Genomic DNA, 15,996 nt, shown 5'->3' with positions numbered 1-15,996 from the left:
ATAAACAGGATATCGTGATTTTTTATGATCTAGAAGTCTGTAATGAAATCTATAAATAATTGTAATAATTATTAGTATATACTCTTAAATACTTGGGTGGATATGCATCTTAGAAGGCTTACTTACATCTTTTAAAAATTCTGTGAATCATATATTTAATTTCTAAATTTTTTTTAATAAAATAGTGTGTACACAAGGCAATATATTTTTTTTTTGTCACAGCACTTCACATTGTGGTCACACCCATGTCTCGTTTGTGCGGAACCTCGAAAGGGGACATGGAAGGAAGAAAATGTTTGGCGAGATCTTGCAATTTTTTTTCCCCCTATGTCAGTGAACCGGACAGGCAAAATAGGAATCAATAAACTTCTCCCACGGATGATGGGTAGGCTCCTCTATCGCTGTGTCTGTTTCACCTCCGGTTCACCATCGATGTGTCTGTTTTACTTCCGGTTCATAGGAAAAAACCTTTTGCGAGATCTCGCAAAACATTTCCCCCCCCCCATGTCCCTTTAGGGTCTCCGTACGTTTGTATGGCTTTAAAATCAATAGGTTACTTGATGCTCAGTGTGGTCATGAAATGAATTAGTGTGTTTATGATAGCCGACATGTTGGCAGACTGATACGTCAACGCTTCCACGCTCGGGTCGCCGAGGGCGCTGGTCATAGCCGCCTCTGCGGTTTCAAGCAGACACACGTAGTTGATGACAACCCCGTCCACCTTGGATACCACTTCGCGCCGCTCCGTGTCGCCACGCAGGCCTTCCGCTAAGGACATGCAGGCCTGCGTTAGGCAGCAGAGTGTGTGGAAGCTGTGGGTCAGAGTGAGCAACAGCTCTTCCGGGCTGCCGTACTCCGCAGCCATCTGCCCGCAGGCGCCGCTCAGCACTTTGGCTTGCGTGACGAGCAGTTGGGAGAATGTCGCCATGTCAGCTTCGCCGGCCGGCGCGTTGCCACTTCTAGACGTGTGACTGGAACGCAGCAAGCCAACAATCTCCAAGGCGTCCGTCCGTGCGAGTGCAAACCCTGTGCGAAGGCTGTAGGTCTTGCCCTTCATTGAATTTACACGAGCCAACCTCGCGTCCAGGTTCATGCCTTTCACCGCGACGCTCTTGTCAGAGAACACGAGCCGGGAGGGCTCCCTGTCAGCATGCTCTGCGTTCTTCGGTCTACGAATGAAGCAGCAAGTGACCGGACCGTGGCATCTCAGTGCACCCGCATCCAGCCTCGTTGTCGGCGACCGTGGCAGTCTTCCACATGCTGAATTAGAGGCAACTGAACCATGGGAGAAACTTTTGGGGACGGTTTTGGCATACGATACGCACTGGACTTTTGTTCCATGTTGGGACTCTGAACTCTGGCCACCACTCTTCCCCGTAAACGTGGCTTTGGTCCTCTCCAACAATGCCTCGAAGCTCCTGGAGCCTTGCATTAGGGTGCTCCAGCTTCTCCTGTGCATGTGAACCTTGCGTGGCTTCCTGAGGCTGCCTTTGAGAACGTCACAGGAGGATGCGCTGGAGGGGTAAAGCAAGGCATGTGGGTCGGACTCTGGTCGGGAGCAAACTAGCCCACTGTGCTGTGTGCAGCTTTGTAATAACGATGGTGACATGGCTGTAGTGGTGTTGCTGCTCTCGTGACAGAGACTGAAAGATGACTCTTCTCCAACCGTCCACTGCTGTGTGCAGGCTACACTAGGGGGAGGAGGAGAAGAAAAAGAACCGTTAAGCAGCCACCTGAAATTTGAGGCAATTACGGTCACTGTTAATACAAAGGCTACGTTTCCATTGCACAATTAATAGAAACACGGACATATATTTACATTTTGGTGGTGATTATAATTTTAGAAAAACACATTCCGTACATGCATAAAGTGTTAGCATGTACCCGTAGAAACAGCTGAAAAATGTGGGGATTTTAATCAAATCCCCAGAGAAGCAGGGAAACCTGCGAAACAGGCTTGTAGGGATGATATAGCCTCTATGTTTTTGTCTGACCTAACGTATATTCCGCTTTACCCTAGGTATTGAGCACTGTATGACGGATTAACCACAGAAACTTTGACTATAATATACATTTATATATATATATACATATATACATACATACATACATACATACATACATATATATATACAGTGGGGCAAAAAAGTATTTAGTGAGCCACCGTTTGTGCAAGTTCTCCCACTTGAAATTACGACAGAGGTCTGTAATTTTCATCATAGGTAAATTTCTACTGTGAGGGACAGAATGTGGAAAAAAAATACAGGAATTCACATTGTAGGAATTTTAAAGAATTTATTTGTAAATTATGGTGGAAAATAAGTAGTTGGTCAACCATTCGAAGCTCTCACTGATGGAAGGAGGTTTTGGCTCAAAAATCTCACGATACATGGCCCCATTCATTCTTTCATGACGAGTTGAGTTTATACCAAAAATGTATATTTTAGTTTCATCCGACCACATGACATTCTCCCAATCCTCTGCTGTATCATCCATGTATCCATTTTGGTAGAAACTCAACTCGTCGTGTTTGGAGGAAGAAGAATACTGAGTTGCATCCGAAGAACACCACACCTACTGTGAAGCATGGGGGTGGAAACATCATGCTTTGGGGCTGTTTTTCTGCTAAGGGGACAGGATGATTGATCCGTGTTAAGGAAAGAATGAATGGGGCCATGTATCGTGAGATTTTGAGCCAAAACCTCCTTCCATCAGTGAGAGCTTTGAATGGTTGACCAAATACTTATTTTCCACGATAATTTACAATTAAATTCTTTAAAATTCCTACAATGTGAATTCCTGGATTTTTTTTTCACATTCTGTCTCTCACAGTTGAAGTGTACCTATGATGAAAATAACAGACCTCTGTCATCATTTTAAGTGGGAGAACTTGCACAATCGGTGGCTCACTAAATTCTTTTTTGCCCCACTGTACATACATACATACATATATATATATACATATGTATATATATATATATGTATATATATATATCCATCCATCCATCCATCTTCTTCCGCTTATCCGAGGTCGGGTCGCTGGGGCAAAAGCCTAAGCAGGGACACCCAGTCTTTCCTCTCCCCAGCCACTTTGTTCAACTCTTCCCGGGGGATCCCGAGGCGTTCCCAGGCCAGCCGGGAGACATAGTCCTCCCAACGTGTCCTGGGTCTTCCCCGTGGCCTCCTACCAGTTGGACGTGCCCTAAACACCTCCCTAGGGAGGCGTTAGGGTGGCATCCTGACCAGATGCCCGAACCACCTCATCTGGCTCCTCTCAATGTGGAGGAGCAGCGGCTTTACTTTGAGCTCCTCCCGGATGACAGAGCTTCTCACCCTATCTCTAAGGGAGAGCCCCGCCAACCGGCGAAAGGAAACTCATTTCGGCCGCTTGTACCCGTGATCTTGTCCTATCGGTCATAACCTAAAGCTTATGACCATAGGTGAGGATGGGGATGTAGATCGACCGGTAAATTGAGAGCCTTGCCTTCCGGCTCAGCTCCTTCTTCACCCCAACGGATTGATACAGCATCCGCATTACTGAAGACGCCGCACCGATCCGCCTGTCGATCTCATGATCCACTCTTCCTTCACTCATGAACAAGACTCCTAGGTACTTGAACTCCTCCACTTGAGCCAGGGTCTCCTCCCGAACCCGGAGATAGCACTCCACCCTTTTCTGGGCGAGAACCATGGACTCAGACTTGGAGGTGCTGATTCTCATTCTGGTCGCTTCACACTCGGCTCCGAACCGATCCAGTGAGAGCTGAAGATCCCGGCCAGATGAAGCCATCAGGACCACATCATCTGCTAAAAGCAGAGACTTAATCCCGCGGCCACCAACCCATAAATCCTCAAAGCCTTGATTGCGCCTAGAAATTCTGTCCATAAAAGTTATGAACAGAATCGGTGACAAAGGACAGCCTTGGCGGAGTCCAACCCTCACTGGAAACGTGTCCGACTTACTGCCGGCAATGCGGACCAAGCTCTGGCACTGATCGTACAGGGAGCGAACCACCACAATCAGACAGTCCGATACCCCACACTCTCTGAGTACTCTCCACAGGACTTCCCGAGGGACACGGTCAAATGCCTTCTCCAAGTCCACAAAGCACATGTAGACTGGTCGGGCAAACTCCCATGCACCCTCAAGAACCCTGCCGAGAGTATAGAGCTGGTCCACAGTTCCACGACCTGGACAAAAACCACACTCTTCCTCCTGAATCCAAGGTTCGACTTTCCGGCGTAGCCTGCTCTCCAGTACACCTGAATAAACCTTACCGGAAAGGCTGAGGACTGTGGGTTCTAGGTGATGCATCACATTCAGGGACAAGAGCATGGATATTAAAGATAGCTTGAAATACTTTTCATTAGATCAATAGATTTCTGTGGATTTCCATTCTAAAAGTTATGTATTCATATTTTGTGCAATATTTCATACGTAGCTACATGTACACTAATGTCAGCTTTGTAGGTGCAATTTTCCATGCGTAAAAACATCTCTTATTGCTTTCTACTTCTGTAATAGGACGATGTGCAATCATACCAGCACTTTAACTTAAGGCGATGTTATTTTTTTTCCTCCAGCACAATTATTATATGCAACAATTTAGCACTTCTATGGTCACTTTGTTCCTGATCTGCCCTGATCCTAGGTCATCAACCTGCCGCGGACTGCAGATGGAACCTAGCTTTTGGCTACAATTTGGCACCTTTTACATGTTTATTCATATGCATTGTACCATGTAACAAAGATCTAACAGATATAGCAAATGGCGACTTCATATCAGGAGTTTTACAATACATCTATGAACAAGCTTATGGTTGTGTCTGGCGAAAGTTACGTAGGAGAAAATGTGTCCCGGTCTCTGTGCGGCCACTTAGCAAATGCGTCACAGACTGGTTCCGGTCCCTGGACCAGTGGCTGGGGACCACTGCCTTAAATGATTGTCTTGTGGGAGGAGCTAACATGTATAGAGAAGATTGAGAAACTTGCAAATAATTAAATCTGTCATACTTTTAGAGTTTATCCTATTATGGGATCTTCAGCTCTCACTGGATCGGTTCGCAGCCGAGTGTGAAGCGACCGGAATGAGAATCAGCACCTCCAAGTCCGAGTCCATGGTTCTCGCCCGGAAAAGGGTGGAGTGCCATCTCCGGGTTGGGGAGGAGACCCTGCCCCAAGTGGAGGAGTTCAAGTACCTAGGAGTCTTGTTCACGAGTGGGGGAAGAGTGGATCGTGAGATCGACAGGCGGATCGGTGCGGCGTCTTCAGTAATGCGGACGTTGTATCGATCCGTTGTGGTGAAGAAGGAGCTGAGCCGGAAGGCAAAGCTCTCAATTTACCGGTCGATCTACGTTCCCATCCTCACCTATGGTCATGAGCTTTGGGTCATGACCGAAAGGATAAGATCACGGGTACAAGCGGCCGAAATGAGTTTCCTCCGCCGGGTGGCGGGGCTCTCCCTTAGAGATAGGGTGAGAAGCTCTGCCATCCGGGAGGAACTCAAAGTAAAGCCGCTGCTCCTTCACATCGAGAGGAGCCAGATGAGGTGGTTCGGGCATCTGGTCAGGATGCCACCCGAACGCCTCCCTAGGGAGGTGTTAAGGGCACGTCCAACCGGTAGGGGAAAGTACCCAGGACACGTTGGGAAGACTATGTCTCCCGGCTGGCCTGGGAACGCCTCGGGATCCCCCGGGAAGAGCTAGACGAAGTGGCTGGAGATAGGGAAGTCTGGGCTTCCCTGCTTAGGCTGCTGCCCCCGCGACCCGACCTCGGATAAGCGGAAGATGATGAATGGATGGATGGATGGATAATTCATCCATCCATTTACTACCGCTTGTCCCTTTCGGGGTCGCATCCGAAATTGATTGTATTTTGTACACAACATATTGCTTAGGTTTACCTGTCGTTTCTTTGATCTTAGACAATCTGTGACTGCTGTCCCGGCTATTTCCAAACCCGCCCTCGGCACTGTTGGGTGCATGGTTCTTCCTCAGTTGCGTGTGCTCCTTATTTTGGCCTATGGGAACATAGGCCTTTTCCTCAGCAGAGGTTACGTAACTCAGCCCCTTTAGCGAGGACTCGGACAGTATGTGTGTGTTGTCTGTAGCACAGAGAGGGGAATCCATTGGAGTGACACAACTGCTGCTGCCCGTGCTACAGCCGGCGTCAATGGAGGAACATTGTGAACTTTGAAGAGAATGAGCCCCCTCACTCTGCAAGGATGACATGCGCTTGCTCAAGTGGTATTCGTACAGTCTTGTGACATCTTGATCCGACGGCGTATTCTTAATCTGCTGCTCACCGTCCCGTAAAGTATCAGCCACCTCCGGTTCTTTAGAGGGAGAGCGGAGTTGGGCTTTTGACGGTTGGCTTCTTTCATCCGAATCCTGTTTCCCTCCCTTTACTGTCAACCTGTCTGTGTGGGAGGCCTCTGACTCATTCACATATTCTGGAGAGAGAGTCTCGTCCATTTTGTTTCCGGGCGCTCTGTGCAGCCATTTTCGATGCTGGTCTTGGAGTTGAGTTCGTCCCAGATCGAGCTGATTCACATAATAGGAATCTCTCACAGTGAACGTGTTGTACTTTCCAACCAGATGCGTCTCCTCTTCTTTAGCTAGCTCTTGGGAGGTCACCTGACGTCTTTCAGAGGAATTACACATCTCTCTTTGGATTCGGTTCTCTGGCTCCCGCTGTTTCCCTCCGTGCCGGCTCAAAAGTGAGCCAATGTGCATCTTAGTGAAGTAATAACTGACCGATTTGATTTCCATCGTCTCTGGCTCCATCTCACCACCATCTGAGTGGAAAAGCTGGGAGGAAGCCGTGGCAGCAGATTTGAGCTCCTCAACCTGATTCTCCTGCACAGTCCCGGCTCCGCCATCGCCAAGTGCCTCTGTCTTTTCATCATTGGTGGTGTGGTAGACATCCGTGACACCGACATGCATCCTCAGGTGGTTGTCCGAGTGCCTCTGTGCGATGGCCAGCTCGGAGCTTTCCGTCATCTCGGACGAGTTGGTCTCATTGCCGGAATCTGATGACTCGGGACTAAACGCTCGTAACATTTGTACACCTGTGTGCCAGAGAAAGAATAATACCTCATTAACAAATTCATTTTAGGAATCAAAAAAATATGTACAACATGGGATGAATGAATGGGAAAGATGGTAGTTGAACTCTCTGTGACAACATTTATTTTGGTATGATCACTAACATTTAGGTGCAAAGGAAGAAAAATCAACAAATATGCACAAATGAATACGACAGTAACGTTATGAATGAATGAAGAAACTCACACAAATGGAAATATAGAACAAAATGGGTTTTATTGGAAAAAAGAACGGCAATAAACGAGTGAGGTGAAAGGTGGAGGTGTGTGTTAATGAATGAATGTTACGATAGTGAAAGGGGAACCTGTGTTGTTCTCAGACTGTGCGGGTTCCTCAGATGCAGCGAGGGCTTCAAGTGCCTGCAAAGTAGACACAACAGCCTCGTCGAAGGGCTCCCCCTGGTTCTGTGCTCTGCGGACGGGCACTGAATCTATGAGGGACACTGGGATATCATTGCGGCCCCCCTCGGCCTGAGTCCCAGCCTCCTGGTGCTCCTCCTCATCGGAGCTGTCCCTGAAGCCAGGAGGAGGAGCAGCGATGGCCAGATTAAGAGAGTGCAGCAGTACGTCATTATCCTCCTCGTCGTTGCCCTCTGGTGGCGGTGGAAGGGAGGTTAAGTCAATGATGTCATCACTGGACTCCGAGAGGGAGAGCAATGCAGGTTTGTCAATGTCACTCATCATAATGTCCTCTTCGCAGCTGATGTCATCCTCGTCTTCAGCGTCGTCTGTTGTTTCTGCATAGCAGATATCGTGCAGCAGCGGCTCCTCGAACAGTTTGGTTGAATATTGATACCCGTCGCCGTCTTCAAGGGCGTCCATCATCTTGTAGTCCTCATCAAGACGCCTGTACACGGGGCTGTGATTGTCTATTATTTCTGAACTTTCGTCCATCAGTCTCTGGTAGCCGAGATTTTGGGGGTTAACAGTGTCTAAGGGAGGATCTCCAAATATGAAAGATACTTTTGCACTCCTAGAGGGCTCTTGGTCTTTGGTTCTTGGGACATTAAGGTATGTTTGTGAGCATGGTAACCGGCAGAACTCTGCTCTTTCTGCCATATGTATTGAGTGCTGAGCCTGGTGGGGCTCTGCCATGTAGGCTGGTGGACCTTCACATTTGCCATGTTCCAAGTATTCAAACTCCGGGTCTGAAAAGTCTTGGCTGAACCTCTGGTTGTTCCTGTCTTCATATCCTTTTTGGGGCGTGCTGTACGTGCATTCAATGGGCTGGTAGTTCTGCTTTATCCTGGCAGCATGATCTGCAAAGAGGACTACAAGTCAAACAAATTGAAAGGAATGAACCTTTTTGTTTTTTTTCACGTACTGTCAGTGTTCTTGGCCACATTGAAGATAGAACGCCGAGAGTCCACCAGTAATCTGTAGTAGCCAGCAGTCAGGCAGGCCAGATTCATTGCGTCAGTAGATTCCATTAACAGAGTAATGGGCTGTGTGAGTGGCAGATAAGAAAGTGACAATAAGCTAAAAAAAAAAAAATTGCTTTGGGTTAAGACAATAGAACAGAGTCCAACCTTAACGTCCAGAACATGGAGCTCCACTCGGACTTTGTTTTCATCTTCTGCATACATCTCAATGCGATTGACATGGCTGAAATCAGCCAGAAGTGCCACCAGGTTGGTTTTGGTGTTAATCACATGGCTGATGCCGTATTTGGGCCCGACCAGCAAAGTCACATCTGTGTGCTTCTCGCCTTGCTGTGAAAAGAAAGACCGAGTCATCACTGCTATCACTTCCACATGCGTGATGAACTGACACGTTTATCTGGTTCTGCTGCGTGCCTGTTCCGGAAATTAATGAAATATAACGGATGGTGTCACTCACAATAAGTGTGGACTTAAACACTCGGCCTCCATAGAGCCTCAAGTCGCTGAGATACTTCAGATAATGGACCTTAGCCTGCAAGGCAGTTAGCTACAATACACAACATTGGATATAGTCAGCAATGATTGACACAAATATATATATTTTTTAAAAACAATACAATGTCTTGTTAACAACAATCACACAGAATAGTTTGGAAATGTTACAGTACGTGAAAACGATATTATTCATGGCAATAACAGAGAGCAGTTACCTTTTTACCAGGCGGAACCAGGTTCTGGTTGGTTTTGAGGATGTGAGTAAGGGCTTTTTTGATGTTCTTCTCTTTCATGCTTGACAGCACTGCAGGGGGCAGGAACAAGCCTAGACCCCATTCCTTCCTGAGGGACAAACAATTCATGAACATTACAGAAGGTCAATCAATCCTATTGGCAAAATACTCCTCATGTTGGCTCAGTGGATGTTGCCCTAACAGCTCAATATCTGGGTTGCCCACCAGCAGCTCATGTTGCTTTTCCGCTGCACAGTAACAGCTTGGTTCTCATTCTTATTAAAATCCCACAATATTTACATGGTGACTGATTTTTTTCAGGGAGAAATTACAGATGGTATTTCTGGAACAGAGTGGTGTGCCGTCAGGGCCAGCAATGCCCGTCTCTGCTGGTCTAACATAACCAGAAATCATGATCATAATTAAAGATAATTTAATTTTAATTTACTTTCCCTAAATATCTGAAAGTATTCATATTCTCTACATGTTATAAAACAGCGCGGTTGTTTTTAGGTTATAGAGCTTTTATCCAATCAGAATTCTGCTAGCTTATGTTGGTTGCCATGCTGTACGAAATCTGCCGGAGGCTCTAAGTTAGGGGTCACCAACGCGGTGCCCGCGGGCACCAGGTCGCCCGCTAGCCTGTTCTAAAAATAGCTCAAATAGCAGCACGTACTAGTGAGCTGCCTCTATTTTTTAAATTAGCAAGCTGGTCTCGCATTGCCCGACATTTTTAATTCTAAGAGAGACAAAACTCAAATAGAATTTGAAAATCCAAGAAAATATTTTAAAGACTTAGTCTTTACTTGTTTAAATAAATTCATTTATTTTTTTATTTTGCTACTTATAACTTTCAGAAAGACAATTTTAGAGAAAAAAATACAACCTTAAAAATGATTTTAGGATTTTTAAACACATATACCTTTTTACCTTTTAAATTCCTTCCTCTTCTTTAAATCAACGTTCAAGTAAATTTATTTTTTATTGTAAAGAATAATAAATACATTTCAATTTAATTTTAGCTTCTGTTTTTTTGACGAAGAATATTTGTGAAATATTTCTTCAAACTTATTATGATTAAAATTCAAAAAAGTTATTCTGGCAAATCTAGAAAATCTTTAAAATCTAATTTTAAAATTATTTCAAAGTCTTTTGAATTTCTTTTAAAATGTTTGTTCTGGAAAATCTAGAAGAAATAATGATTTGTCTTTGTTAGAAATGTAGCGTGGTCCAATTTGTTATACATTCTAACAAAATGCAGATTGGATTTTAAAACATGTCATCAAAATTCTAAAATTAACCTTAATCAGGAAAAATTACTAATGATGTTCCATTAATTATTTTTTAAAATTTTTTCAAAAAGATTTGAATTAGCTAGTTTTTCTCTTCTTTTTTTGATAGAATTTTGAATTTTAAAGAGTCAAAATTGAAGATAAACTAAGTTTCAAAATTTAATTTTCTGTTTTTTTCCTGTTTTCTCCTCTTTTAAACCATTCAATTAAGTGTTTTTTTCATCATTTATTCTCTACAAAAAACCTTCGGTAAAAGGAAAAAAAATGTACGACAGAATGACAGACAAAAATACCCATTTTTTTTTTCATATATATAGATTTATTTATTAAAAGTAAATTGAGCAAATTGGCTATTTCTGGTGATTTATTTAAGTGTGTATCAAACTGGTAGCCCTTCGCATTAATCAGTACCCAAGAAGTAGCTCTTGGTTTCAAAAGGGTTGGTGACCCCTGCTCTAAGTGAACGGACCCAAACATTTGACAGACAGTTGCGATAGCCAATCAGATTACGAGTTGTCGGTAAGGCTTTTTAGCTGGCCAAAGACAGATAAATATATTGTGATATTAAGATCGAGGTCAAATAAGAACTCCATTACCCAGCATGCCACAGTATTGAAGAGCGAGGCAGTAGCCCCGTTTAGAATGTTGAATGTAGACATGCCGGCAGGCTGGATGTTTTTTGATGAGCACGCTGTGGAGTAAACTTTTAAGAACTCAGCCAACACCCCTCATCTGCATCTTTTTTAATTACACAAGACAACACATACATTTGCAAGGCCATTTTCAAGAAGGATATTTAAAGAAAAACTACAACTTGTGAGACAATGTCAGCCAACCGATGAAATGTGAGTTCAGATATTTTATTTATTTCTTAATTTTTTCACGTTTATCATGTTTTTGGCAATTTGAATCTTGACAGTACCACTAAAGATATGTTTTAATTGCTGATGCGGGTTTATTGATTTTTAAATGGGCCAGAAAATAAACCGTTTTGTACAATGCCCAGTAGTGCGTAAATGTGATTCTCTATTGTATTTCTCCATCAATGGTCATGTGGGGACAAATGATGGCCTTTTATCCTCCTTGTATAAAATTTAGTTTTGCATGTCTCAGGACCCATTATCTGTATGTAATATTGGCTGCATTTCGGATAGTCGTTTGTGTGCCATGTTGTTTCAGACCACAGCAAACATTACCCATCTTGCCAAATATTGTATTAATTCCAGCCTGCCGTTTCGTTTAGCTTGGACACACACATCTATACCTTTGGCCACAAAAAAGCCAGTAATTTTCAGGAGTTATCTCACGTTCTGTGTAGCCTTTGATTTAGTAATGGTTTCTAATGTTACAAAAATGTTTAGAATAAATATTCCATTTCAACATTTCTGTCAACGAAGATTTTACTTCAGCCTGCGACATATACCGTATTTTTCGGTGTATAAGTCGCTCCGGAGTATAAGTCGCACCTGCCGAAAATGCATAATAAAGGAGGAAAAAAACATATATAAGTTGCCCTGGAGTATAAGTCACATTTTTGGGGGAAATGTATTTGATAAAACCCAACACCAAGAATAGACATTTGAAAGGTAATTTAAAATAAATAAAGAATGGTGAACAAAAGGCTGAATAATTGTACGTTATATGATGAATAAATAACCAACTGAGAAAGTGCCTGGTATGTTAACATATTATGGTAAGAGTCATTCAAATAACTATAACATATAGAACATGCTATACGTTTACCAAACAATATGTCATTCCTAATCGCTAAATCCCATGAAATCTTATACGTCTAGTCTCTTACGTGAATGAGCTAAATTGTTGCGATCCGCTGTTCGGATCTTTACATATTCTTGTTTATTGTTCCTTTTTGGTATCACTCTTTTGTTTGACATCCTTATTTCCTGTTTAGTCCGTCACCATGGTAGCTCATTAGTTCACCTGACCATAGCTATCCACGTAATCACCTCCCTTATTTAAGCTCGCCCCTTTTTGTTGTTCATCCCGGGTTCCTAATTTGCCTTCGCGCAACAAGTGACGACTGCTTCGTATGTATTTTCTAGCTAGCTTACACGCTACACCTTTGTTTTATTCTAGCTCTCATGCTAATGGTTTGTTTTCCCTTTTGTGTGCCTTCGTGCCAGGTTCAGTGTTTTTCCGTGTATTATTCCTAGCCTCCATGCTAGCGCCTTGTGTTTTTTTTTTTCTATTTAGCTCCAGTGTTTTGTTCCGTAGCCCTTTATTAGTTAAATAAATAGTTTATATCTTACCTTTGCTGTTTTCTTGCCGACGCATCCTTGGAAGAACAAACCCGCCACACAGTCGTTACATAAATACATAAATACTATTATTTGATATTATACGGTAATGTGTTAATAATTTCACACATAAGTCGCTCCCGAGTATAAGTCGCAGCCCCGGCCAAACTAGGAAAAAAACTGCGACTTATAGTCCGAAAAATATGGTAGTCATTTTGATAGTAGGCTTGTATAGCTAATATAGACACTTACATCATGTGTTGCCTTCATTACAAGACTTATTGCTTTCGGTCCCCTAGAGGGGGGAGGGGGGAGGGGGGGGGTTGTCCACATCTGAGGTCCTCTCCAAGGTTTCTCATAGTCAGCATTGTCACTGGCGTCCCACTGGATGTGAATTCTCCCTGCCCACTGGGTGTGAGTTTTCCTTGCCCTTTTGTGGGTTCTTCCGAGGATGTTGTAATCGTAATGGTTTGTACAGTCCTTTGAGACATTTGTGATTTAGGACTATATAGATAAACATTGATTGATTGATTGATTGATTGAATATATACGGCTTTTCATTTCTGTTTTTTTCTATTTTTGGTCCAATATAGCTCTCTCAATATTTTGGGTTGCCGACCCCTGTTCTAGGTATTCCAAAGGATTTTAGTGATAGAAAGCTGTGAGAACTGCTACGGTAATGGTTGTAAAACCCATTCTACTCACTCGATGTACTTGAGGGACACTTTTTGCGACTGCTTGGTATTGATGGTTAGAATATACATTTGCAGTGCAGCAAGACGGAGAGCAGTGTCATATTTTAGCTCCGACCCGAATCTCTCCAGCACAACATCATTACAGCTCTGGAGAAGTCAGAGAGAGAGAGAAAGAGTGGGGGAGGATAAAAGGTTACATTTCAGTGACACATTACCAAAGTCTACATTCTGATTACAAGCACGGATGACTGCAACTAAACATGTCAAGCATGAAGTAGCTGTAATATTTAAGCATCGTTACTCACCTGGACATAGAGGTACTCAAATGCTATTGCATCTCTTCTAAGCAGCTCGAGGGGGTCCTTTGGGACAAAAGTGATGCGGAAAAAACACTTCATCTTGTTCGACCCTGGCCGCTTTGTCACCTAGAGCATCAGTCCAAGATAAGGAGTGTGTCATTAAATCAGAAAAGGCCAAACATTCTGAATTGGAACTTAAAGGCCTACAGAAACCCACTACTATTGACCACGCAGTCTGATAGTTTATATATCAATGATGAAATATTAACATTGCAACACATGCCAATACGGCCTTTTTAGTTTACTAAATTACAATTTTAAATTCCCCGCGGAGTTTCTTGTTGAAAACGTCGCGGAATGAAGACGTGTGTTTGTGACGTCATTGGTCGGAGGGGACATACTAGCTCGGCACCAAATACGGCTAAAAGCCGTCCATTTTCTTCACATAATTACACAGTAATTTGGACATCTGAGTTGCTGAATTTTTTGCAATTTGTTCAATTAATAATGGAGAAGTCAAAGTAGAAAGATGGAGGTGGGAAGCTTTAGCCTTTAGCCACACAAACACACGGTGTTTCCTTGTTTGAAATTCCCGGAGGTGAAGCTTTACTATGGATCAGAGCGGTCAAGCGAACATGGATCCCGACCACTTGTCAACCGGCAGGTTTCGGTGAGAAAATTGTGGTAAAAAGTCGCCTCTTACCTTAGAATTGATTTTAAAACATTGCTGTTTTTTTTTAAATCTTTACATGGACTGGCACCTCAATATATCTCGGACCTTTTCCAAATTTACATTCCTGCGCGCGCTCTGAGGTCCGAGAGCCAGTTCCAGCTCGTGGTGCCCAAGACCAGACTTAAGACCAGGGGGGACAGGGCCTTCTCTGTGGTCGGCCCTAAGCTCTGGAACACTCTGCCCCTCCATGTTCAAACTGCTTCTACAGTGGAGTGTTTTAAGTCTCGTGTTAAGAACCACTTTTATTCTTTGGCTTTTAACACTACGTGAGTTGTGTGGTCCTCTGTCCTCTGTTGTCCTCTGTGTTTTTTATACACTTTGATTTCTGTTTTACTGTTTTAATTGATTTTACCCTTTAAAATAGTTTTTAATCATATTTGTTTTTATATTGTTTTTATTGGTTTTATATTTATTTATTTTTTGTTTTTATTCAGTCATTGGTGGAGCATAATATATATATATATACTTTTTTTATTTTATTTTATTTTATTTTTTTTACAATTGTTTTAACATGGCTGTGCAGCACTTTGGAAACGTTATTGTTGTTTAAATGTGCTATATAAATAAAGTGGATTGGATTGGAGATCAGCGGAGCTTGCGCCGTCCATGCAGCTTCCGTGACTTCCCTTAGAGACTGGCGTCAATCAATCAATCAATTAATCAATCAATCAATCAATCAATGTTTATTTATATAGCCCTGAATCACAAATGTCTCAAAGGACTGCACAAACCACTACGACCACGACATCCTCGGAAGAACCCACATAAGGGCAAGGAAAACTCACATCCAGTGGGACGCCAGTGACAATGATGACTATGAGAACCTTGGAGAGGACCACAAACGCCCGGGGAACGACGCAAGCTCCACTCATGTCTATGGTAAGAGCCGACTCATTACCACAATTTTCTCACCGAAACCTTCCGGTTGACATGTGGTAGAGAACCATGTTCGCTTGACCGCTCTGTTCCATAGTAAAGCTTCCCCTTCGGGAATGTAAACAAGGGCACACCGGCTGTGTTTGTGTTACTAAAGGCAGCCGCAACACACCGCTTCCCACCTACATCTTTCTTCTTTGACGTCTCCATTATTAATTGAACAAATTGCAAAAGTTTCAGCAACACAGATGTCCAGGATACTGTGTAATTATACGATTAAAGCAGACGAGTTATAGCTGGGATTGGGCTGGAACAAATTCCGCTACAATCCGAGACGTCACACGTAATCATACGCGTCATCATACCGACGTTTTCTACAGGATACTTCGCACGAAATTTAAAATTGCAATTTAGTAAACTAAAAAGGCCATATTGGCATGTGTTGCAATGTTAAAATTTCATCATTGATATATAAACTATCAGACTGCGTGGTCGGTAGTAGTGGGTTTCAGTCGGCCTTTAAGTCAGGACTTTGGGAAGGCCATTCTAAAACCTTAGTTCTAGCCGGATTTAGCCATTCCTTTACCACTTTTGACGTGTGTTTGGTGTCATTGTCCTGTTGGAACA

At 43.3% G+C, this 15,996-nt stretch overlaps 1 protein-coding gene across 4 annotated transcripts in view; it reads right to left on the bottom strand.

The window, feature by feature from the left end:
* Window positions 1–497: 497 nt before the first annotated feature.
* frmpd4 (FERM and PDZ domain containing 4) overlaps window positions 498–15,996 on the bottom strand; it is a 167,574-nt gene continuing 152,075 nt past the window's right edge. For 3 of the 4 annotated variants that reach the window (XM_061879082.1, XM_061879083.1, XM_061879084.1), the window contains 9 exons: window positions 13,767–13,886; window positions 13,472–13,608; window positions 9,199–9,325; window positions 8,946–9,035; window positions 8,636–8,818; window positions 8,431–8,551; window positions 7,412–8,365; window positions 5,904–7,070; window positions 498–1,686 (listed from right to left, as the gene is read on the bottom strand). In XM_061879082.1, the coding sequence (XP_061735066.1) occupies window positions 554–1,686; window positions 5,904–7,070; window positions 7,412–8,365; window positions 8,431–8,551; window positions 8,636–8,818; window positions 8,946–9,035; window positions 9,199–9,325; window positions 13,472–13,608; window positions 13,767–13,886 (4,032 nt within the window). In that variant the 3' untranslated portion in view covers window positions 498–553. Of the gene's footprint in view, window positions 1,692–5,903; window positions 7,071–7,411; window positions 8,366–8,430; window positions 8,552–8,635; window positions 8,819–8,945; window positions 9,036–9,198; window positions 9,326–13,471; window positions 13,609–13,766; window positions 13,887–15,996 lie in introns of all 4 variants that reach the window. The other variant, XM_061879085.1, reaches the window with a different exon arrangement.

The sequence above is a fragment of the Nerophis ophidion genome, linkage group LG19 (assembly GCF_033978795.1).
Source record: "Nerophis ophidion isolate RoL-2023_Sa linkage group LG19, RoL_Noph_v1.0, whole genome shotgun sequence".
NCBI lineage: Eukaryota > Metazoa > Chordata > Actinopteri > Syngnathiformes > Syngnathidae > Nerophis > Nerophis ophidion.
This window is presented reverse-complemented; position numbering and strand designations above follow the sequence as displayed.